This window comes from Hylobates moloch, unplaced genomic scaffold (genome assembly GCF_009828535.3).
Source record: "Hylobates moloch isolate HMO894 unplaced genomic scaffold, HMol_V3 SCAFFOLD_3, whole genome shotgun sequence".
Taxonomy (NCBI): Eukaryota; Metazoa; Chordata; class Mammalia; order Primates; family Hylobatidae; genus Hylobates; species Hylobates moloch.
This window is the reverse complement of record NW_026652278.1, coordinates 6085834-6111671: the sequence shown is the minus strand read 5'-3', so window position 1 is coordinate 6111671 and position 25838 is coordinate 6085834. Positions and strand designations below refer to the sequence as shown.

The following is a 25838-nucleotide window of genomic DNA, read 5'->3' as shown; positions in this document are numbered from 1 at the left end:
TTCTTCTTTCTGGTTATATTTTAATGTCCCCAGGGAAGAAGTCAAATAACTCCGCCTGCAGTTTTCTTTAGTGATCAAAATTGCAAACTCTGTCACGGGCCCTTTGTCACAGCTGTTTTGGTCCCAGATCCAGCTGATAGGTTTCTTGATGAAATAATGTCTGCGAATCCCTTTCTCAGACCGGCACGCGGTGTGAGCATGAGAGAATCTGCAGTGACAGCGGGTGATGGGCGGGAGGTGGTGGTGGCAGGTGGTGATGGAGACCTCCTTAAAACCCCAGGTGGTGAATTTCTTCTTCCCTCCTCCCTGGCTCACTGCCTTTTAGCGGCTGTGACATGGCCAGGGCGTGGGGAGCTTCTCCAGGCACGCTTAGCTGAAGAGATAACGCTGTCAGAGGACAGCAGTTACTAGTAAGTAACCTACATTTCCCTTCTACTCTGGCTGCTCCCTGCTGTCTAAATAGAGAAAGTGGAATTAAGTTTATTATCTGTGACCTAATACTAATTCCTCTTACATCCTGCCCTTGTGCAAAGGGAAAAGGGCCATTTAAAAAGTAGTGGATGGGCCGGGCGTGGTGGCTCACGCTTGTAATCCCAGCACTTTGGGAGGCCGAGGCGGGCGGATCACGAGGTCAGGAGATCGAGACCACGGTGAAACCCCGTCTCTACTAAAAATACAAAAAATTAGCCGGGCGTGGTGGCGGGCGCCTGTAGTCCCAGCTACTCGGAGAGGCTGAGGCAGGAGAATGGCGTGAACCCGGGAGGCGGAGCTTGCAGTGAGCCGAGATCGCGCCACTGCACTCCAGCCTGGGCGACAGAGCGAGACTCCATCTCAAAAAAAAAAAAAAAAAAAAAAAAGTAGTGGATGAAGCTTTAGTATTGTAAACACTTTCAAGGATTATAAAACAAATCTGTTGAATGAACAAGCATGTGAGAGATGGTATTCTAGAGTCATGTGTGATCACCCAAATTGTATATTTCATTATAAAAAGTATATAAAGTCATGGTATTATAGAGTGTTAAAATTATACATTATCAATGAATCAAGAAATTAAAATTTCTGAGAAAATTCTTGTCAAATCACTTTCGTGTCTACTAAAGCTTTTAACTTTTTCTCTAGTAAAATAGTGGTCAAAATTAGCATGTGGAAAGTAGGCCAATGATACTGAAGTCACAAGCCATGCTTCCAAGCCTAGAGATATTGCAGCAACCTCTTCCAAGCCTGATAGCCCCTTGCGAAGAGTGCTTTCAAATGGGTAACTTGAAAAAGCCAGCTAAGCAAAGATCAATGGAATCATAGAATATTAAGACATGGCAACTTGAGAAAAAGATTTAATTTGCACCTTTTTTTTTCTTTTTTTAAATTAGACTTTTTTTTTTTTTTTAGTGATACTTTTCAAATGTTACTTTCAGAAGCTGTTATTTTGGTCTGTTTCTTTCATCCTGCATGTGCTAATTTCCTTGATTAATTTGGAGAACATCTGCATATAATTCCGTGATCTTTTCATTGGCAAAACCTCACAGCTTTGCGCAAGACTTGGAGAGTTCACATTCCAGACAGTCTGGGATTGTATCTAATTGAAATGCCAAACCTACCGAAGTGCCAGAGCGTAAGTGTGTAATTATGTAATTTTCTCTTGATCTTTCAGAGTCTTCCTGCGAGCAATTAATCAGTATGCAGATATGCTGAACAAAAAATTTCTGGATCAAGCCAACTTTGAGCTACAGGTAAGAGAAGAGGTAGACACGACCTTTGTGGAGAAATCATGTTAAAACGAATTGCTGGCCCGAGCCAATATCTTACAGTATTTCTAATCCTTGAACTTAATTGGTCTCCCATCCAAGATGCGGAAATGGAATTTATAGTATGTACTATTGGAATCTGAGGAGTGAAAATTGTGCCTTTGGAGTATTTGCTTAATTTAGCAAGGAAAGAGATAGAGTTGTTTCAGAGAGAAGCTATTGAATCAGAGTGACAAGGAGGGACTCTCCAAGCAGGGAGGCCACCAAGTCCCAGTGTGTGTATCTGCCAAGATTGTCTCAGCCCATCTTACTGTGGAGGGAGGATCAGCAGAGGAGGAGACACAGGTCTGCACCTAGAGCTCAGCTTGCTTTTATAACTCTGTGTTCCCCCCATATCCTCTCTCGGCCTTGTGCTACTAGCAGTGGCTTTTACCAGGCCAGAGACCCTGCCCCCCAGACCCCATGGTCCATCAGAAATGCTCCTTTGGTGAATGCAGTGTGAGAGAGAGAGAGTGTGTGTGTTTGTGTGTGTGTGTGTGTGTGTGTGTGTGTACGCATGCTGTAAGGATTGATTTTGCCTGGCCTGATTTGTGTGTGTGTGTGTGTGTGCATGCTATAAGGATTGATTTTGCCTGGCCTGATTTCTTACTGTGCATCCAAAATGTGTGGCTCTCACTTCCATTGTACTCTGGATGTGTTTCTGCTAATAATGACTTTATCTGTCATTATTATTAGTTTATTTTAGTAAAGGATACAAATTTTTGAAAAGCATGCAGATACAAATGGCATGTTTATTTCCTGCGCAAGATGGTTCACTCTCTCGAAAGGAACCCAAAGGATTTTTGTTCACCCATTGGGTGATGCAACCCCAAAATAAGTTACCCAATAGCAAAAATTAGAGAGCCACCTGCTCTTTCATTTGCATTGCCCTTATTTTTATAATTTTTTCATTTTAAATGTTTATTGTATTGGCATTATAGGATATAATTAGATAATAATATATCAGGTGCCATATATCTAAACATGTTACTTGTTTATAAAATTTTTTATCATTTTCTCTGCTGAATGCCTGTTTTCATATGTCATAATAACATACTTTCTCTTTATACAATATATATGTGCTGAATATCAGTTTAGCAGGTAAAATAGGAAACATTCCTTCCTAATCCTTTGCTGCCTCTCACTGCCCCTCTGCAGGGATAACTTTTAACTCATTGTTCTGAATGCTTTGTCACGCTTTCAGCATTTATATGAGCCTGTGTGTGTTTTCTTTTGGACTTTAACATGAACTGGATCATACTCTGTGTTTTTCAGCTCTGTCATATTCCACGATATGAATGTACCAACATTTATTCAGCCATTTCTGCACTGATAACCTAGAGGCTGCTTCCAGGTGTTTACAATCACAAGCTGTGCTACCGTGAGGGCTGTGATACATGTGCCTCTTAGTACACGCATTGCTATGGAATAGGTTGATCTCTAGGCCAAATGATATGACATTTTAAGTTTGATGGAAAATGATGAATTTCCTTCCTAACATGATTTTAGCAATTTGCCATCCCACCAACCTTGTTTGAGAGCTGCCACTTTCTATCTAGAATCTTCTTCAACACTGATTTCTTTAAAATGATTGATTTTTGTTTTTATTGGCATTTTTCTGATGATTATTTAGGCTAAGAATACTTAGCGGCCGTGTGGGTTTCTGCTGTGAACTCTCTGATCATTTCTTCTGCTCACATTTGTGTTTGGCTGTCTTCCTTTTTTATAAGTTGGAATTCTTGATATAGGCTAGGCATGAGTTTAGGCTTATCATATAGAAACATTTCATTTTTCTGCAGTGAAATCTGTTATTTCTTTTACAGCTATCTGGTTTCATGTTTTACTTGGCAAATCTCTCCTTGCCTTAATATTATATACTTCTAAATTTTATTATTTTGTATTAGTTAGAATCTGCTAATACCTTTGTGGTTTTGTGTTTTTGTTTTTGTTTTACCTTTCAGGTGTTTAATCCATTTGGGATTTCTGAGTTAGTATAGCGGTAAGGATCTAACTTCACTTTTTCCCACATCATTTCATGAATAGATGACTCTTTCCCCAATGTTTTGAAATGCTACAATTAACATAATTATAAATGTGTGTGTATAAATTCCATTTTCTGTTATTATCATAGAGGCTTAATCCTTATACCTTTGTACCCAGCTAGCAGAGTCACTACTTTTCCACTCGTTTTCTACTGCAGAATTATCTTGGCTGTTTTTGTGCATTTGGAGTTTAAAATCATTCCATTTGGAGTTTAAAATCAGATAGCTGAGTTTCTCTTTTAAAAACGTACTGCTTGGATTTTAGCTGGAATCCCATTGAATTCATAAATAAATCTGGAGTAAGTTTAGGTATTTGAGGGAATACGTTGCAGTATTTTTTTCCCCATCTCATACTAGACTATTTAAGTATTTGTTTTGCCATTTTTCTAGTTTTTTCTAGGTCAGATCTCACACATGACTTGCTGGGTAGATTCCTGTGTGTTTTAGTTGTGGCTGCTCTGGTGGGGGAGCCTGTTTCTCAACATGTTAGTTCTCCCTGGCTTTCGTTCTGTTTCTTGAGGATATCCGCTTGGACTCTCACCGTAAGCCTACACACCTTACAAGCCCTGTGCTTCAGGGCCCACATAGAGCTTCGCCCCTTGGCAGGTGTGACACAATATTTATTGTTGTTTGAGGAGGGGTTAGCAGGAATCGCTGCCTGCTGTCAGCTACATTCTGAGAATCACTGTCAGGGGCCCATCTAGAACAGGACCCATGTCTGCACGTACCCAGAACAGATCTTAATTTAAACACCACCACCACTACCATGAGTGCTCTGGCTCAAAGGCAGTCCTGGTCCTATATAGGAAAAGAAAGAATTAGGAGTTGGTAAACCTGTCATTTAAAAAGAAGCATTCGTGTTTTGTTGTTGTTGCTTTTGCTGTTGTTGTTGTTGCTGTTGTTGTTGTTGTTGTTGTCAAAGGGAGCAGGTAGAAATTAAGATCTATTCTGGGTCCTTGCAGGCATAGGTCCTATTCTGGCTGAGCCCCTGACCATGATTCTCAGAATACGGGTGGCTGCAGCCAGTGATTCCAGCCGGTGCTGTGGCAAGGCTGAAATCGGTGGGAGGTGTCAGTCCCAAAAACAAAAGGAACGACTTGTATTTTATTGACTGGCGCTCCCCTTTCTTTATAAAGGGGGCTAAAAAAGGAGAGCCCCATTGTGCGCTCTGAGGTTGGGGGTGCTGGGCTCAGATCCCCATTCTGCTTCATGTGTTACCTGTAGCTTTGGGCTGGTCTCTAAATCTCAGCTCTGCAATGGGGATAACAGCACCTACTTGGTTATTCTGTGGTAATCAAATGAGCTGGTGTATTACTATAGAAAGTGTGCTGTTCATGGGAAGTGTTGGATAAATGCAAGCCCAACAGACTTTTCTCAAATCCTGCAAATGCTCTTAAATTTCCACTTACTTCTCAGGTAATTAAAAATAGAGTCAATATAATGTTCACACTTTATTTTTATAGAACTCTTTGCAGCTATCTCCTTTGATATAATAAATATTATCCCTGGTTTGTAAATGAGAAAACTGTGACCCCCAACTTTCTTCTTCTAAAGGCCATTGTCTTTTAAACCACATATATGTAGTCCATAAACCTGTGAAATATGGGTTTATTGAAACAAGAAATGTTTGATCTTTTTACATTTGTTTTCCTTGTCTAGTGTATGTATGATTTGGAGGTAGAGTCCTAAATTATGGAAATCTATAGTATTCTTAAGTGAGGAGCTTCATAATTACATTAATAAAAGCTAACATTGGCCAGGCATGGTGGCTCACACTTGTAATCCCAGCACTTTGGGAGGCTGAGGCAGGTGGATCACTTGAGGTCAGGAGTTCAAGACCAGCCTGGCCAACATGGTGAAACCCCATCTCTACTAAAAATACAAAAATTATCCAGGCACGGTGGTGCACACCTGTAGTCCCAGCTACTCAGGAGGCTGAGGCAGGAGAATTGCTTGAACCCAGAAGGCAGAGGTTGCAGTGAGCCGAGATCATGCCACTGCATTCCAGCCTGGGCAACAGAGGGAGACTCCATCTCAAAAAAAAAAAGAGCTAACATTGATTAAGTGTTTACACATGCTCTGTGCCGCCTTAAATTCTGTGCATATATTTACTTCTTTGATCTTCTGAGCACTCCTAGAAGATAGATACTCTGGAAATTCACATTTTATCCGTGAGGAAACTGAGGCAGAGAGAGGTTAGCGTCTGAGAAATGGCAGAGCCGGGATTTGAATATGTGCAGCGTAACCTCCGAGCCCGCAAGCTCAGGCCTGAACGACACCGTGGGTGGCTGGTTAGCAACATGTATAGAGTGAGTGTGGGTTTTTTTTTTTTAACTTTTCAGAAGTGTGTGCTGAGCAAATGATAAACGTCTGAGAGCGTTGTTGAGATCCTGTCTCAAGCTGTTCAACAACTTAGCATCTCCTCCTTTTTGGTTTTCAGCTGTGGAACAACTACTTTCACCTGGCTGTTGCTTTCCTCACTCAAGAGTCCCTGCAACTGGAGAATTTTTCAAGTGCCAAGAGAGCCAAAATCCTTAACAAGTAAGTTCTCATCCAGCTCTGAAACTGCAGGCAGGAGCCTCCAACTCTAATAGCATAATTTTCATGCGTTTCTAAGCCAACTTGGTACAAATTGAGATGTAATCACAGTGTAATGAAAGGGTGGTTTTAAATCACAAATCAGGTATTGCCTTTTCTAACCCATGAATCAAGATCTAAAATTGCAGGACTCATCCTGGAAGGTTCCAGGTCACTGTAATCCAAGACTATTAGTGCAACACAGAATTTCAGCTTCCGGAGATAATTCCTTTTGCTGTGCACTATTCTGATGTCATTTCACCTATGATTTACTTTATTGCTTAATTCTTCAATTCAAAAGGAGCTTCTGATGAAAGCTCTTGGCTCGTTGGGATTGTTGAACAACTCATTGGGGAGTTAGAGCTATCGGTGGTTCCTTCTTGGCAGCAGATAACCCCTGTCTTCTTCCGGGCAGGAGCTTTGAATGGACTGACGTGGCACCTTGTATCATTGTAAATAAACCTCTTCAAAGCTCCATGAAGGCCGAGATCCTTGCCGGCTCCTCCAGCTCTGTAACCCCAGTTTGCATCATGTACTGCTGATGATTCAGTATCAAGAAGCACCATTGTTGCATGGGTTTCCTTCCCATGTTTGGACACCCGGAGGGTCTTGCTTCGTCTCTTTCTGCCTCCGTTTCACTAATTTCTCACTGCTGTCGGTGTTCCTTTCATAAGTCCTTTTGAGAAGAGTTCTGAAATTGCTTTGGTGTTGCCGAGTCATCAGTCCCTGTTTGTCATTTTATAAATAACCTCTGCAGTATCTCGACTGTTCTAAGGCTTGGCCAACTCCATGCTGCTAGCTGAGGTTAGAGATTCCAGAAAGAGTTTCAGAAGGTGGCAGCTGCTCTTTCTCATATCCCGTGAGTCTGTATCTCACTTTCAAGGCAAATCCAAAGCACGGTATCTCTGGAGAGTAAGAATTATAGTCATGGGCTGGGCTCTGGTGCTCAGCCAGTAGTGGTAATACCAGCTACTTGGGAGGCTGAGGCAGGTAGATCACCTGAGACCAGGAGGTCAAGGCTGCAGTGCACCGTGATCATACCTGTGAATTGCCATGCACTCCAGCCTGAGCAACAGGATGAGACCCCCTTTCAAAAAAAAAGAAAAGAAAGAATTATAGTCACACACTGCATAACCACAGACTACATGCTGTATTTTTACTGTAGCTTTTCTTTATTTAGATACACAAATACTCACCGTTATGTTACATTTGCCTGTGGTATTTATTGTAGTCACCTGGTACATTACAAACATGTTGTACAGGTTTGTAGACTAGTAACAGTAGGCTATACCATATGGCCGAGGTGTGTAGGAGGCTGTAGTATCTCGGTTTGTGTAAGTTCACTCTACAGTGTTCACACAACAACAAAATCATTCAGTGACATGTTTCTCAGAACATATCCCTGTCATTAACCAAAGCATGAGTGTATTTCAGCAAATCATATACTCAGCCTGTACTTTATGTCAGTGACTTTCTAGGCATTTCATGTGCATTTTTCTTCTATAATCATTAAAAAGCAAAACCATTCCTTAGGCCCTCGTATCTGCCCTAGTTTCCAGATACGGAAGGTCACACACAGTGACCAAGCCACTTGGCCGGTCCCACACCTAGAATGTGGCAAAGCAGCATTCTAATCTAGGTGATTCAGGGCTCACGATTTTCACCTGGGCTGCTTTTAGAACCTTCGAGCTTTTGGTCTGCACCTATCTAAGTAACGATCACCTTTCACCTGGCCATCTTTCCTTCAAGCTTCCTCAGCTGGGTGATTCCTGTCTGACAGCCATCTATGTCAACAGTGATCGTTGTTCAGAAACGAGAAATGCACTTGCTGAGCCAAGCACTGAGAATGGTGTAGGCAGAGTGGATGCTCGCCTGTGACTACCAGGGCGGCGCGCAGCAGCTGCAGCCCACCACCTCGGGGCCTGCGCAGGTGTCTGTCGCTCGTCCTGGCTTGCAGCATCAAGAGACAGACTTCTCCAGGCTGCATCTTCTGGAGACTGGCTCAGCAGGGGCGCAGGCTCCTGCTTTGTGGAATGCACGCTCCCTCAGGGCCCAGGGGAAGGGAGGGATGGTGCTTTGTGATTGTTGCTGTTCTTGTTGATTTGCCTTTGTGCTGGGAATTGTAGTGCAGAAGGTAGTGACCAGCACACACAAAGCACAGTGCGGCACAATGCACTTCAATGCACTGTGAATCCACCAGGTGCGGACACACCTCCTTCAGCACACGCCTCTTGTTGTCCTGTCCAGCAAAAGGACAGCTTGGCCACGTGCCCAGCGCCCGCTGTGGGGTGAAGCTGGGACCCGAGCCCAGCCCCAGCTCCTAGCCTTGGAGATGCCTGCGGGAGAAGAGAGGTGAATTTAAGCTGGAAATCTGCCTCAAAACAGCTGGCATCTTCTTAGTGGTGGGGCTGAGCACCCCGCGAGCTCCAGCACTGCCGCTCTGTACCGGGCCCTTCCTTCTGTCGGTGTCAAGACATGCATCAACAGCAGTGCGGTGGCTCCTACCTGTAATCCCAGCACTTGGGAAGGCCAAGATGGGAGGATAGCTTGAGTCCAGGAGTTTGAGACCAGCCTGGACAACATGACAAAACCCCTTCTCCACAAAAAATACAAAAATTAGCCAGGTGTGGTGGCACACACCTGTGGTGCCAGCTACTCTGGAGGCAGAAGTGTGAGGATCTCTTGAGTCCAGGGGGTGGGGGCTGCAGTGAGCCGTGATCACACTGCTGCGCTCCAGCCTGGCTGACAGAGTGAGACCCTCACTCTGTCTCAAAAACCAAGAGGAAAAGAAACAAAACATTAACCTCGAAGGGCCTTGGCTGCTAAAGAAAACGTTTGCTTCCCACATGGTGGCGTGGATTCAGAAGCTTCAAAGCCATGGAAAATTAAACACAGCCAGCTGGTGTCGCCCCCTCAGGAGCCACCCAGGGCCTCTACCTTGGGCTCTCGTAATCTCTTTCTCACAATAGCAACAGGAGACTCTGGATTTCCCCCAGGAAAGTCCCCAGGCAGTTCAGAAGTTGTCTTTGCAAGACCCTGGCAGGATGGCCTCAGGGCTTTGTGCTGTCTGAGGGGCCTCCCCAGGGGCATGAGTTCTGCTCCGCTTGTGGAGGTGACAGGAGATGCAGGAGAAAGCCCCCGGAGCCTGAGATAAGGCTGCCTTGACCTTCAGGCCACGCGGCACACATGTGTGGAGGATCAGCCCTATTTGTTGTATTCTTCATGCCACTTGATAAGCCTTCAGCCCTTCATAGTCCATTTGCAAATTTTATTTCTAAATAGCAAAACCTGCATAAGAAATACATGAAGATGTCCTACCCCAATGCTTAAATTTTCTCAGGCACATACAGTGCCTAGAAATGTGATTTGTTTGAAATTGTCTGGTTAAAAGGGATTCAGTGCCCACTCTGTGCTCAGTCGGACCATGGTCCTGGTGCTGGGGACAAAGACATAGACCTCATGACGAAGAAGGTCATGGTCTAGTGGGGTAAATGGAGAAGCAAAAATAACGAGTGGAGTAGGGCATGCATGGAGTGGTGACAGAGGGCCTTGGCAGCCTGGAGACGGCCTGTGGGGCTCAGCCGTGGGAGACAGAGGCCTCCTGGCAGCTTGGGCTTCCCGGCTGGGTGGTGAAGGCAGCTGAGAGGTTTGCTACGGGACATCGAGTGCCAAAGGGCATGGCGCCATCTACATATGAGCAGAGACATGATCTGGGCTGTCGAAGCGTAAGGGAGCAGCAGGACCTGGGCGGCTTGGAGCTTGGGGCAGCGTGCGGGGGCTCGAGGTCTGGGAGTCAACCTCACACTCAGCAAATGATGAGCGCTGACTTGGAGCCCCGTGAGCATGATGCACGCACCTGTCTGTTTCTAGGGGGAAAGGCATGTGGTATAAAGGTGGAGCCATGACACACCCACTTAGTAGGCTCAGCACTGCCTCCATCTGGGGCCTGTCTCTTACTCTAGGGCTTGTGAATCCAACTTAAGGCATCTGAGGGAGCATCCCCAACCCCTCAGCCTACCCTTCCCTTCCCCCTTGCTAAGCCCTGCAGCTCCTCACCTCTGCCTGGTCCACAGCTTTGTGGCTCAAAACAACAGAAATTCCAGCATCAGGAAACCTGCCTGCTCCATCCTCCTAATGACTGAGGTTGGGGAGATAATTAGGATTTTCATTCTAAAGACATTTCCCAAAGTGCATGGGAGTAAATAAAAGAATGGGCCATACCACGCAGAGAACCGATTATGTCAGACTCAAATTGAGTATGAGATTCGCCAGTGTACCACGAAATAAATAACCCCTAGGAATCAAGTCCATAATATGAAAATTTAACTGGCTCAACCTTCAGACATCCTTGGTGCTAGTGACTCCCAAGGAAGGACAGAGATGTCAACAGAATTCTAAGCCTGACCGGCAGCTCTTCCTCCCATCCCAGCCCCCTAGCCTTTTTTTTTTTTTTTTGAGACGGAGTCTTGCTCTGTCCCCCAGGCTGGAGTGCAGTGGCGCATCTCGGCTCACTGCAAGCTCCGCCTCCCGGGTTCACGCCATTCTCCTGCCTCAGCCTCCCGAGTAGCTGGGACTACAGGCGCCCGCCAACACGCCCGGCTAATTTTTTGTATTTTTAGTAGAGACGGGGTTTCACCGTGTTAGCCAGGATGGTCTCGATCTCCTGACCTCGTGATCCGCCCGCCTCGGCCTCCCAAAGTGCTGGGATTACAGGCTTGAGCCACCGCGTCCGGCCCCCCTAGCCTTTTTTACATTTTTGGGGCACAGGAAATATGTCTAAAATGTAAAAGGGATGACTTTTGATTAGCAGCAAGCTTGACAATTTTGGTATGTAAGACACGTGCATCCTGGTGTGGGGCAGTGTGTTGAATGACTGCAAAGGAGCTTCTATGTTCAGGACCAGAAGAGGAAAAGGGTTCATGAATTGGGCCTCCCGCATATCTAAGCATAAAATGCTCACTTGAAATTTCAGCACAAGAGGTTAAAGTTTGATGGCCAAGTCCAGCTCAGTGCAGAGAAACCATCCACAAAGACCTTCTCCCCACCTGGTCCCTAGGCTGTTTTCAGTCTGGGGCGGGGGGGGGGTTGTTTTTGTTTTTGTTTTTTGTAACTATAGAAGTCTGCAGTGTTCTAAGAGGATAGGTTTCACAATTGGACCAAAATATCCCCATCTGACCAAACACTGAGTTCTGCAGAATCTTCTCCAGAAGATTATGTCAAACTCTAGATACTACCTTTAAGGAAACTAACAGGAAATAAACATGCCATGCATGCCATTTTGCAGCATGACCTAATCAGAAGCTGCAGTTGTATATTCCTGATTATAACAGGAGATATGATCAATTTAATTTGTGTCTGTGCTCATTTTTTTCAAGAGACTGAAATTATTCAAAATTAAATTCACTTATTAGAAGGAGACTCAGGGAGCTAAACTTAACAAGCGGTGACCTGTGCCAACTTCAAGTCAGAAAACCTCACTGTGTCCCACATGCACCGGTGGTGTTGTTTTTGAAGTCCCACCCCCTGTCACCTCTTTAGGAACCCACCAGTCTTTCCCATGAAGTTAAAAATGCCTCACCCCAGCCATCAGCTCCCTCCAGCTTCCTTTAGGTCCATCTCAGCCCTTTCCTTGTCTCCTTTCCCCACCTCCCACCCACTCCGATGCTGACTCCGGGCACTGCATTTCCCCAGAACCTCAGCCAGGTCCTGGCTGCCTCCAAGCAGATGGAGGGTATTCAGGCCCCTAGATGCTCTCCCCACATCCTCAACATGTTTCTTCTTTCCCTCCATCTCAGAACATGCTTTTCTTCGCTCTCAGGACTCTCCTGAGCTTTTCTCCAAGCTTTTTGGTGTCTGCTCTCTCTTGTCTGATTCCTACCCCTGCACCCCAGCATCAAGTGGCGGGGGGGTCCTCACACCTCACACCTTGGTCTTAGGCCTTCACGTTCTATTCTCTTTCCTTAGGAAAGCATTTTTCAAACTGCAGGTCTCAACCTTTGATTGGGTCAGAATATTCACTTAAAGGGCCATCATATCCATTTCCTAGGCTGGTCTGCCATAACAGTGAACACAAACTGGGTGGCTTAAACTGATTGTCTCACAGTTGTGGAGGCCAGAAGTCCGAAGTCAAGGTGTGGGCAGGGTTGGTTCCTTCTGGAGGTTCTGAGGGAGAGGCTATTCCCTGCCTCTCTCCTGGCTTCCGGTGGCTGCCCCGGTCTTTGGCATTCCGTGGCTTGTGGCTGTGTCACTCTAATCCCTGCCCCATCTTCCTGTGGCCTTCTTCCTTGTGTCTTCCTATGTGTCTGTGTCTGTCAATCTCCCTCTCCTTATAAGGTCACAGGTCACTGGATCTAGAGGGCACCCTACTCGGGTATGACTTCATCTTACCTTGAGTACATCTGCAAAGACTCTATTTCCAAATAAGCTCACCGTTATGGATACCAGGGTTTAGGATTTCAACATAGCTTTAAAGGGGACACAGTCCAACCCACACTAGTCATGACCAATAGACTTTTTTTTCTTTTTTCAGTGAAATAGAATCTAGGAAAAAATATCAGCATTCATTGCAGGCAGTAAGGTTAAGCATCATTTCATAAAACTTTATATACATACATGTATATTAATATATGTGCTGGTTAATAAATGTATTTTTTATGTCAGAAAAGTTTATGAAACTTAAAAAAAAGTGGCGGCGGGGGGGGGGCGGTGCTTTAAAAAAAACCTGCCTCCTGCAACCTCTGCTCACAGTGCATCCCCCTCATCCCCTGGTCTCTTAAACAGAAGGAGCCAGCTCTGTGTTCTGTAGCCCCACCCACCAGGCACTCACCCTCCCTGCCACAGGGCCTTGGCGCCTGCTGGTCCTCCTGCCCAGAATGCTCTTCCCTACCCTCTTCGTCCGGATTTCATCTCTCCTTCGTCAAATCTCAGAGCAAATATTACTGTCCTAGAGAACTCCTGCCAGAGCCAAGCTGAGCCCACTGTTACATTTTCTCACAGTCCCCATGTTTTCCCCATGAAGCCATGATCCTGGCCTTCACAAAAACAATTCCTCTACCTAGGTATCTACACATGTTTATCTTGTGTGATTATTTTATTAATGTCCGTCTCGCCTACCATGCACATAGCCCACTGTGGTTTGTGAGTCTTGTCTGTTCTCCATATTATAGTAATATTAATATTCCAATATGAATATTCATATTTCCACATTAGCTTTGTGTCTGGCCCAAGTGCTCAGTAAATGTTCCCTAAATGAATCGATCTAAATGATCGTTGCAACCATGAGGGGAATATTATGCCCAGCCTGAGATTTTAAAGGAAGGACCTAGCGTGGCTCCAGTGCCTGCCAGATAGACAGGGACATCATCGCTCTCTTGTTGTTCACAAAAGCCTAGCATTGAGCGTCATGCACCATTCTCCCAGCACTACAGATGAGGAGACTGAGGGTCAGAGTGGTCAAGTACATTGCCTGGTGTGCTTAGATTCAGGCTCAGGCTGGCCTTACCCCCAAGCCTGAGCTATCTATCGCTCGGGGGTGTGTTTCTTGGAGTGAAGATACAAGAAACCAGGTGCTAAGGTTAGGCCACAGGGACCAAATTCACACGATTTTATGTCCGGGTTACAGCCTGGATGTGGGATCCCAGATCTCCCTGGGCGGTAGGAAGTGTGCCTCCTAAGCATAGGTTCTCTTGTCACTCACACTGTGGGTGGGCTCAGGTGAGAAGCTCTGGGCAGAGCACAGTGACCCCATCCGGCTCGGTGGAGTCAGGCATGTGTGTTCCCCACTGTGAGTCTCAGCTCTCTTATTGAGAAAATGGGCACAGAAATGTCAGCTTGCTCAGCTCATAGTCTTATTCCAAAACCAAGTGAAAGGAAAGCACTTTGAAAGATGCGACGCTGTGTCATGCTGTGGGGGCATGGAAAGTCCCCGTCCTGGGGGTGTGTGCTGTGGGTGTGGGAGTCTGAAGACTTGGATTCTCTACTCTCCTTCCCGGTGAGGATGGCCATGTCCTTTTGCTTCTCTCCTCTATGACTAGTGCAGTCCCCTCGGCTGTTTATTGCTAGAGAGGAACTTAGTTATGGTCCCCAGGGCTGCCACCAGCCCGGGGTTCTGCTTCCGGGCAATAAGCTTTATTAGCCCTACACTCTGAATTTTCCTTTTTTCCTCCTCCGTGGGAAGAACGAAGGAATGGCTTGGGAAGCCCTCTTGAGGTCTGGTGACAGCTGTGACTTTATTTGGGGATTACTCTGGGGCATGTATAGATTCATCAAAGCTGCCTTCTTATTAAAACCAAGGAAAAGATCCCTCTCGCTGCCAGGGACCTCCAACCGGCCCTTGCCCTCACAGCTCCCCACTCTTCCTCACTGCTGCTGCTCCAGGCTAGAGCACCTTTGTCCTATTTGACGATTAAAACCGCATCTTTAGCACCTTGATGCCGCAGGCCCTACTCTCCTGAGGGGTGGGCTCTCGTATCCTTGCTAATCCTCCAGTTCTCAAATACTGCCAGCAACTGTCATCTTCCACCTACAGGACAGTAAAGCCTATCTGAGAATGGAAATCCCTCATCCCTCAGCCTCCTTCACCACCCAAGGGAGAGGCGCTGTGCAGGGAGGCGGGGAGGAGTGGGGAGGAGCGGGGAGGGGTGGGGAGCATGGAGCATCGGGGAGGAGTGGGGAGGAGCGGGGAGGGGTGGGGAGGGGCAAAGATTATGGGGAGGAGCAGATGCACCTGGCCTCCCAGATCCAGACTGTGGTGCCAGCTCTGGAAATACGGCAAGTTACTCCTGAATTACCCAAACCACAAGTGGAAAATCCACTGCAGCTGAGTCTCCTGTACTTTAGGATTTCCCTGGGATCATTCTCATTCTAATCATTCTGGGACCTGAGAGAAGTAACTGAGTCAGGGGCCAGCAAGGCACAGACACTGATGAAGTTCAGCCTAGCATTGGGCCTTTTTTTTTTTTTTTCTTGAGACAGAGTCTTGCTCTGTTGCCCAGGCTGGAGCGCAGTGGCGTGCTCTCAGCTTGCTACAGTCTCCGCTGCCCAGGTTCAAGCAATTCTTCTGCCTCAGACTCCCAAGTAGCTGGGATTACAGACATGTGCCACCACGCCCGGCTAATTTTCATATTTTCAGTAGAGACGGGGTTTCACCATGTTGGCCAGGCTGGTCTTGACCTCCTGACCTCAGGTGATCCACCTGCCTCGACCTCCCAAAGTGCTGGGATTACAGGTGTGAGTCACTGCACCTGGCCTGGGCTTTCCTATTTTGAGGGAATCATCCCAGAATGAGAAGAACTCTGTGTAGCTGGGATGTGAGAAGCATGTGCAGAGCTTGAGTGGGTCAATACATGCTAGGCCGATCCCACTGTGAGCATTTCACCTCCGCTGGGGGACATGGGGGCAGGGGGTGTTTGTGTTCGTGGGGGGGAACCTCTTTCTGATGCCACGTTCCTGGGCTTGCCGAGCACCTGCTTGGCTGGAAGGGGACTCACCCACCTGCACGGCGAGAACCTCACCAACCTCAGAGGAAAGATTAGAACGGGGCTTCGCCACAGTTTTGCTTTCTGTGTGTCCCACCCCTGGGAAGTGCTGCAAGGACGCCAGCCTGCCAGGTCACCCCGCAGCCAACTGCATCCGTCCCCAGCCCTGGCCGCAGCAGCTGCTGGGATCCCTTTGTCATTAGTGCAGGAGCAAAATGGGAATGGGGGAGTCAGCACTACAAGCCTCCAAGCAGTGTTCAGGTCGTGTGTTTCCTGGGCAGTTGCGGGGGTGAGTTATGCAGGGCGCTTTCCTCTCTCCCACCCACCGGGTCCAGTAGCTTTGTGCCTGCGTGCTTTCCCCAGCCATGGACGGTCCTCTCCTACTGTGGCCTCAGTGCTGGGCCGTCTCCCCAGCTGAGATGTCCCCTCCTTAACCGAGTCTGCCTGCATCAGTGCTCACCTGGTTTAGGGCTGCGCTTAGAGCTAGCGTGTCCTGGTAGGGAGTGGCCTAGGCTCCAGTTCCTTTTCTTCACCGGCACTGTGGGCCAAGGCGCGTGGCCTCCCGCGCACCGCAGCAGAGCTGCCAGGTGAGATTGATCTTCTGTGGTTGAGATGATCACTCTTGGCTGTAGCCTACTCACGCCGTGAATGACAGACAGGTGCTTAGGGCACCAGAGTCTTCTCTAATAAGGCGGCAGCAGGCCGCAGTTGTTGATTTACCGGCCAGGATCTTCGCCTCAAGAGCTACAGTGTGCTTGTCTGTAATCAGTGCTTTCCTTCTCACATCTCCTGACACGAGGGTGAGCACAGCAGGCTCGATGACACAGCTGTTCAACTGTAATCCTGTATGATAATTTTGCAAATTATTATTTTTAATATAATCAGCTTTTTCCTTAGGCAATAAAAGAAAAAGTTAAATTGCTCACAAACTAATAAAGGTTTATCTTCTGGAGCATCAAATTCTGTTTACTCATGAAACACACACCTCCTCATGCACCCATCGGGAGGAAAATTAGCATTTATTTTCCCTGATAAACAAAAACAGTGGAAGATTTGTTGGCATCTTTTGGTGTTAAGCCCTTCCTTACATTTAAAATGGCATAGAGGAATGCAAGAACTTTGGAAGAGGTCTGCCCTGACTCCGGATTTAATTTTAACATTGGAAAGCAACCTGTTGTGTGCAGCAGGATGTTATGTGGTGTCTGCAGTGCCTAGACACTAACAACATTCGTGGAACCAAGCTCCCCCTTGGGCCCAGGAGCCAAGAGATTGAAGAAAGGGAAATGCTTTCATGACTCTCCACAAGTTCCCCCATGTTCCCACCGGGGGGGAAGATGTTGTGTAACCCTCAGTGATGAGAAAGTGAGATATCCCCCAGCTAGATTCCTCCTCCTTTGATTCCTTTTGGTGGCAAGAGAAGTTGAAGCTTTGACACTCTCTTTATTTGTCTCAGTGCTAGAAGGCTTTAATTGCACTTAAAAATAATTCCAGTCCGATTTTCAAATGCTTTCCGGAGTGATTCAGCGTTTTTCTTTTCCCTGATTTCCAGGTACGGAGATATGAGGAGACAGATTGGCTTTGAAATCAGAGACATGTGGTACAACCTTGGTGAGTAGCCTGGATGTGGGGGCATGGTGAATATCTTGCATCCCTGGTGGGTCATGACACTGGCCGTGTTCATCAGTGTTGGGATGTCTTAAAATCTTAATGGCTTCTGTTCCTTGGACAGCAGTTGCCACTCTTTGTAGTAACTGTTTTCAGGAATTAAGAGATAGAAGACCAAAGGCAAGGAAAGACAATCTCATGGGTGGGGCAAAAAGAAAAATCCACAGAGCACCCTCTTGTGTTGGGTGGACACGTGGCGTAGAGCTCCTCCCTCGCTGGTGTTGCCTCCCTCCCTTAGCTGCCTCAGTTCCTCTGCGTCAAACAGGAAGCTCATCCTGCTGCGACATTTGCTATCACCGTATTCAGTTTTACAGACTCTGCCTTCTAAAGGGTTAATTCCCCTCCTCAAAACCAGATCCTGTATTTAGGTACGCTGCCACCAGGTGGTGGCAGCCTAACATGCTCCTGCACTCAAAGCAGTGAAGGGTCTGGGTGTGTGTATGAAATTAATACGAGTTTATTTGTAAATTAAGTAATTTTTTCCAACTACTTTTATCATGAACAGTAAGAATAAATTCTCTATTAAAATTTTAACCAATGTGACATGTAATTCTTATAGATAAGCCCCTTCAAGAAATCAGTGACTGACAATAACTTGGTATCTTCCCAGCATCTTTACAGTACCCTCTAGGAATCCGGCCTCACTCCTCGTTGAGATGAAGCTCTCTCTGGCTCCTGCCCTCAGCCCTCGGGCTTGCTTTGTGCCGAGGTGTCCTAGGTCATGGGGTGCTGGTGGCCTTGCCTCAGTCCTGAACAAAGCATCAGTTGCTTTTCTGCCCCAGGATCTCCAGGCCTCTGCTTCCTTCCTTCAAATGGACACGAGAAGCCTGCATTGGCATGTTGCGAGAAACCCTCCACTCTCCCCTCTACCTGAGAGAATCTTTTCCTACTAGAAGGAGGCAGGGGTCTGTCTGCATCACTCTGTTAGCCTCGTTGCATTAGGGTTTCACTTGTTGCACCAGGGTTGGGACAACTTAGCTGCACCCCAGCCTGCTTACTTTCCGAGCAGCTGTGACTCCCTGCAGTGGCTGGAGAGCATGGCAAGAAAGACGCAGAACCCAGTGAGCCACGCTTCACTTCTAACTCGCTGTTTGCTTTTGCATCTTCCGTGCTGTTCTTTGGTTTGACAGGAGGCCCAGTTAGGTTCTCAGGAATGGAAAGCCACAGCAGATGCTCCCAGGTGGGGATGGAGAGCGGGTCAGAGTGGCCCTGTCTGCCTGTGCCCTCCCAGTACAAAGAGAACCTGCACCATTGCATCCTTTCTGGGTGTCAGTCCTGGAGTCGGTGGAGGACCCCTCGAGGAAGCTCTGTGCTAGGTCTCTGCACATGATTTTGCTGCAGTAGCTCCTATGTCCAGAATCTGAGTACCGGGTCTCAGCTGTCAAAGGGCCTGCCGATCTCTGCAACATGATACCTACCGGGCACTATCCTGTCCTTGGCCTTCCTGCCATCCCAGGGAGGCAGGCAGGGGATCTGGGCTCAGAGTCAAGAGGGATGATAAGTCCCACCTTGAAGTTTTCATCCTCTCCTGCTCCTGCCTCCCCATGAGGCCTAATTCACACGGCTCAGTCTTTCTGGGCTGTTAGATAAAGTGGTGGGACTGAATTTTTCAAGAGCCTTCCAATCCCAAAAACTCAATAATTCTATGACATATATATACGATGATCTCAGTAATAACGTGCTAAGGCTTTTAGAACAGGGAGGAGGACCATCCATGATTCATCCTAATTGATCTCTCTGTGTTCTTTGTTAAAACCATGCTCTGACAGGTGCATCTGTCATTTGCTCTGTCAGGCCAGACGGCAGGCCCCACACCAGGCAGGGACCCAGTGTGGTCCCATGAGAGAGAGAGGCAGGAGATGGGGGAGGGCTTTCACAGCAATGGCATGGAGCGGGGCTGTTCTCTGTTGGAACTCAGGGAGTCCTGGACTTTTATAGGCACCAGCGTTCATGAAGGAGGTGATAGGAGCTCCACCTGCCACGGTCGGGCTCTCGGGGCAGACCCCTGACCTCTTCTCTGGACACAGGCTCTCTCTGAGGCCATCTTTTACCCTGGCCCCTCCTAAAAGAGTGAGTCCGTTATCTTCTGTGTTGTTCCACTTCAACTCTAAAGTATAGACGGGAGTCACCTCTTTCCCCCAAGAGGACACTTGCACATATACTTTCAAGTGAAGGTTCTCATTCTGGAATGGCTCGATAACATTTCACATCATTTATGATAACTAGGGACACCACCCTAGCGGAGGGCCTCATGGGTCATTACATACTGAAATGCTTCCTTCTCCCCGTATACAGCTACAGCCACCATTTGACTCACCCTGGCCCCTGAGCACCCCCAGGATCCTCCACTGCTCTCCATGTGCCAAGGTCATTGCCTCGCACCAAGGGAGCCTCTAAAACTCAGCTCGAGCCACAGCTGGCCAGAGGTCATCCTGACTGATGGGTGCTGCTGCCTTTCTAGTTTTCTGATTTGGGGTTGTTTTTGTTTTTGTTTTCAAGTATATTTAATGTCACCTCTGTAGTCCCTGAGATTGATCACCATTGATAGTGGCTCCATTTCAATTTGTGCTATGTGCCATGATAACAATGAAGGAAGGAAAGACGGGCCCAGAAAGGGTGAGTTTCTCCGCGTGCCCCCCTCCAGGTGCTTGGGCAGGCCCGGCCTTCTGAGGATACACTTGGGTCTGACACAAAGCACTTGGTTCTCTTGACGTTATCTGTCGTGCTCCAGATAGGCCAAGTCAAGCGACAGGAGTCTTTTGATTTGGAAAAGGTTGCGGTGAAGAGAGCAAATTCCCCCCTTCCCTCCTGTCAGTGGCTGATTTGAATATGGTGATTAATGCATGAGATGTGTGTTTTGCAGCTTTTTAGCCAGGAACATCGACTCTGGCCTGAGAAGCAGCCAAGAGGTCGAAAGTAAACCAAAGCCAATTAGGGTCAGGGACTTGGAAACAACAAGAACGAATAGTCAGCCACCAGAGTTGGGTTCCTTGCTGGTAAAATAAGTTATTTTTCAAAGTGAGGGGGACGATCTTAAAAGCACCTGCAGCCCACAAGATCCTCCCCAAGCAGCCCCTCAGATAGCTAAGGATAGCGCCATGGGGTGGCCTCCTTCCTGCCATGGTGCCAGGTGCCTGAGTGTCTTTGCCAAGGCTGTCACGCTCCAAATTTATGGCAGCACATCTCAGTTTCCCAGGATGTATACAACCTACCTTCTACATAGTTGTTTTTGTTTTTTTTTTTTTCCATTTTATTTTTACTTTTTGTAAATGGGTGCAGGTTTGGGAACATATTGGCAGGATGATAGCACCGACTCTGCCAAGGAAATAGAAATGGAAATCAGATCTATTTATCTGCTTACAATTAGTAAACTGTCACTTGAGCAGACCTTCAGCTGAATGCACCACGAGTCTCCTCCTTGAGTCTTTCCAATAATATGCATGGCCCGTAGAGAGGAGCATCTCAGCTCTTGCCTCCTCCTTGCCCAGCCTCAGAGCAAGGATCTGGGGTCTGTTGGTCTGTTTTGCTCAATTTAATGCAAGGCCAAACATGGCACTGCCCCATGGGACAGAGTGATGTGTTTCTTTCCCTCCCAAACCTGTCATATTTTGAGTCTGAACGGGGAAATCAAAAGCAGGCTCTCTCTCAAAAGAAAAAGGGGGGTGAAATGTGCTTATTTACCCATCTCCTGAGTTATCAAAGCGCACTCTATGCGGCAGCCTGCCGGAGCACCTGATCTCCTTGCCTGTGTCGCCTCGATTTACATTTTGTTTATCACATCCAGCACACTGGAGCGAGCACTAGACCCGAGCCAGCCAGAACGAATGTGCTTGGAGCGAGATCTTTATCCGCCGTGTTGGGTTTGGGATGTTTTTCATGCAGGGATTCCCTTCATGGGTGTTTTTTGGTGACTGGGCAAATTGTGTGCTTTTCATTAAAACCCATGTACATCGTGGCCTAATGGGTTTGGCCGGGTGGTGGAACCTTTTGCTCTGCCTGCTCTTGTGTATACAGAGATTTTTCTGGGATAAGTCTATGTTTAATGTCCCAGATTTTTGAACACCAGTGATTGCAAAGAGATAATTTAAACACCCACAGGGAGGCTTCTGACTGGGGAGGCCCTGGCTTCGTGAGAAAACAAGATGTTGTTCCCAGGGGAAAGAGCTCCACGTTCTGTAACTAAAATAGACTCTAGATGGGCTGTGAGACCGGCAGGGACTGGAAGTAAAATATTCTCCTCATCACCTTCCTTTGTCTCAAAAGTGTGTCCTCTTTTTCTTCAAATCTACACTGCAGGAGTCACCTTGGTCCTCATTGGTTCCAAACCTGAGTTCATCATTAAATTTGAGCAAGATATGCTCCAGGGGAAATTCATAATGCAAATGTCAAAAAAAAAAAAAAAAAAGATGGCTACCAGAGAACATTCCCCACCCCCTCCTGCTCACCTTGGGGACCATTGGTTTACGAAGAATCAGTCCCCACGGCTGTCACTATCCATAGAACCCAGTACCAGCTCCAGGCCAGTGTGTCTTCTGTACTAATAAGGAGGGTGACAATAAAAGGTTAAGCTACTGTCGTTTTGGTAGCTTCTTTTTCCAATCCCTGCTTCTACAACCACTTGTTACTGCTTTCTGTGTTTTTCCCAGCTTGGAACAATAAAACCTGTTGGTGACAGACAGAACTTTATGACACTGAAATTGTGGTTGATGAACAACTCGCTGTCACCATCATCTGTTTTCTGAAAGATTGGCTCTGACATTTTTTAGGCATAATACAAGGAAAGTGTCACCTGAGAGATGGAATATAATGGCATTTTCAGGAGAATGCTTTGCAGTGGTTACAGGCCTTTCAGAAACATTTAGCATTTGGGAAAGTGATGAGAATCACACAATGATAGCCTTAGTCAAAATATTAATTATTTAGTAAAAGTTAAAAATAAGATGTTAACTACATTTTCTGTGTATGTCCACCCAATAAAAAGTAATTCAGTCTAATTATAAGGATTACGTATCTTCTTAAGTATAGTTGTAGTAGCCACATTTGTTTAATGATTCTCTTTACAGAAATGTATATTCGCTGAGTTGCAAAGAAAACTAAAGAATTTAGTTTCTTGATTGTGTAGAAATATTAATAAGATTGGTTAATTCGGGATACATTGCTGGTGTTAACAAAATATTGCAAATAATTTATTCAAACATTTAATTTCTTGGGCATTCTTCTGTTATATGTTGGAAATGAAATGGTTTTAGCTGCAGTGGGGTGAAATGAAAACAAAATTAAGATTTCTGAAAGACAAGAGGGTCGGCTTTTAAAACACCACCTTTTTGATAGGACCTGCCTCTGAGTTTCATTATGTCACCTTAACTAAGGTTCGCAGCCCCATTTTTAGAAAGGAGTCTTCCAGGAGCTTCATTCCAGAGGTGCAGTGTCCAGGCGGTGGAAGAAGCTTGGCAGTTGCTGTGATTTCCTCCCTCTCCCATCTCTCTGAACTTGCCTGGTTCACTTCAAGCTCTTTATGAGCCACCCTGATCCTCAGGGGTACAGCAGCTACGCACCCACAGGATATGGGGTCCCCGGCTGGGGTGGGCACAATGGCAGCCAACCCACAACTAGCAGGAGGGAGGGGCTGGCCACCACATCAGGCCCAGCTGCCAGCTGCTCTGCCCGGTCGCCAGATTTCCCGATGGTGATCCTGGGGCTAGCATCTTTCTAAGTCAGCAACAGAGGCCCAGGAAGGTACGATACCAAGATTTCCAACAAAAACCATTGAAATTAAAAACATAAATTGAGTGCTTATGAGAAGCCAGTCTCTACTTTCTGGGGGCTTATTTCGAATTGTCATATCTCAGCTGTGGTGGATAAAATGACAGAAAATGACAGATCACTGACCTCTCTGTTCATTTTGCAATTATAGAGGACAAATAAGGGAGTGGACAGCTCAAACAATTTCTCTTTCAGAGAGGCGGGTAGGGTCCGAGTGCCATGCAAACATCCTGAGACAAGCAAACAGGGAAGGAATTTGTAAAATGAGGGTCACAGCTAAGCCTTCATAATCTCGGACCCAGGTTCAAATCCTGCTTCTCCACTTCCCTGAACAGCTCACAGAACAGCTTTGGGAACAGCCCACTTTCCTCGTCTGTTTAACAGGTTAAGCAGGTACCCATCTCGCAAGGTTACCGTGAAAATTCAGTGAGATGATGCTTTATCCAGAGCTTGTCACGTAAACCGTAAATGCTAACTAATATGATCATATTCATTATTATTCACATTTGAAAAACTTTTGAGAAACGTTTTTCTGAGTTCTTTAAAAATCGTATCTGGAACAAGATAGGTGAGATGAGATTAATAAAGTAGTTCTTTTTTTTTTTTTTTTTTTTTTGAGACGGAGTCTTGCTCTGTCACCCAGGCTGGAGTGCAGTGGCGCAATCTCGGCTCACTGCAACTTCTTCCTCCCAGGTTCACGCCATTCTCCTGCCTCAGCCTCCCAAGTAGCTGGGACTACAGGTGCCCACTACCACACCCAGCTAATTTTTTGTATTTTTAGTAGAAATGGGATTTCACCGTGTTAGCCAGGATGGTCTCAATCTCCTGACCTCGTGATCCGCCCGCCTTGGCCTCCCAAAGTGCTGGGATTACAGGCATGAGCCACCACACCCAGCCTAAAGTAGTTCTTTAAATAAGCATTTTCCTATCAAACAATAGCTCGAAAAGGTAGAATCACTGCTGTTTTTAGGGCTTCAGCCTCAGATGCCGGCGCCTTGATTTACTTTGATTGGAGTCATTTGGAATGTGCAGAAATCACCCTGCATTATTTACAGAGGTGTCAAATGGTAAATTCATCTTCATAAGATGTGGGAGATAAAAAGGACCCAAGAGACTATCTGCTCTCTCTCATTTGTCGGCTCCTGTTCCTGTCACTGTGCAGAGTTAGAGGCTGAGCCTCCCCACTCGCAGCCCCTGCTCTATTCAGAATTGGGAATTAGCTGCATGTGTTCCGAATCCGTGCGATGGAATTGGCTACTTGTAAAACAGTGTTTATCTTCTCTGACAGAGAAGTCATGATTACAGGCTTATACTGTGCGGATCTTTGAATAGCGTCACTTATAACATGTGGAATACAGGCCACTTCTTATACTGATGGCTGGGAAAGTTCAAAATCATCATCTGCAGACGAGAAATTGATGCACATTTTCAGGATCCTGCTGCTCAAAGTCACAGTGATCTGCGTTGTGTTGTTTTATCCATTTAAGCCCACTTTAGAATTCTATTTTTCTTTATTTCTGAATATTGTATCTCTTTATTCCAAGGTCAACACAAGATAAAGTTCATTCCAGAAATGGTGGGCCCAATATTAGAAATGACATTAATTCCCGAGACGGAGCTGCGCAAAGCCACCATCCCCATCTTCTTTGATATGATGCAGTGTGAATTCCATTCGACCCGAAGCTTCCAAATGGTAAGGACGTAGATGTGCAGCGAGTGGCCGGGGGACATGAAGGAGACAAACCTGAAAACCTTGAAAGAAACTTGTAGACAATTCTAGAGTTAAAGGTGCCAACGTGGAAAACACATTTTCCTACAGCTTGAGAGAGAAAGCCTATGATTTTCCTTATTGAAGAAGCTTATCATCCCTCGCACTCGATTTTCGGGAGGATTATTCTCAATTTCTAGCTCTTACTTACTTCCTTTAATCTGGGTTTACTTACACATTCAACCCTGGATAAAAGTCTCTTGCTCCCACTTCTTGGTACGTGCTCTTGTAGAGTGTTTAATCAAATGTCATGTGTTACATTCACTCAGACCAGCTGCTTATTGCAGAATTATGGTATTTTGAAAGCTAAAGTCTTTGCTCTTTTTCTCTTAAGTGTGTGTCTTGGTCTTTTGCCTGTGCAATGGAACTGATGAAAATTCTCTAAGAAAGTGTATATAAAGTGCTCAAAACATACTGTGACAAACAGCACGAGGGACAAACTCTGGTGCATAACTTATGCTCAAGAAGTAACAAAATCTCCTTCTGGATCCCAAGAAAATAAGTATAGTGTTTATGTATTCTTGGGTTGGCACCCACACCCACACATACACATGCACATCCCCACACACACATACACATACACATGCACATCCCCACACACACACATACACATGCCCCCACACACACACATGCACATCCCCACACACACACATATACATCCCCACACACACACATACACATGCACATCCCCACACACATACACATACACATCCCCACACACACACACATACACATCCCCACACACACACATACACATGCACATCCC

At 46.3% G+C, this 25838-nt stretch overlaps 1 protein-coding gene across 2 annotated transcripts in view; it reads left to right on the top strand.

Annotated features, from left to right (window-relative positions):
- The window catches only part of DOCK1 (dedicator of cytokinesis 1), a 546602-nt gene that overhangs the window by 426019 nt on the left and 94745 nt on the right, over nucleotides 1-25838 (top strand). For both annotated transcript variants that reach the window (XM_032175218.3, XM_032175209.2), the window contains exons 30-33: nucleotides 1649-1727; nucleotides 6264-6364; nucleotides 17426-17484; nucleotides 24849-24997. In XM_032175218.3, the coding sequence (XP_032031109.1) occupies nucleotides 1649-1727; nucleotides 6264-6364; nucleotides 17426-17484; nucleotides 24849-24997 (388 nt within the window). The remainder of the gene's footprint in view (nucleotides 1-1648; nucleotides 1728-6263; nucleotides 6365-17425; nucleotides 17485-24848; nucleotides 24998-25838) is intronic.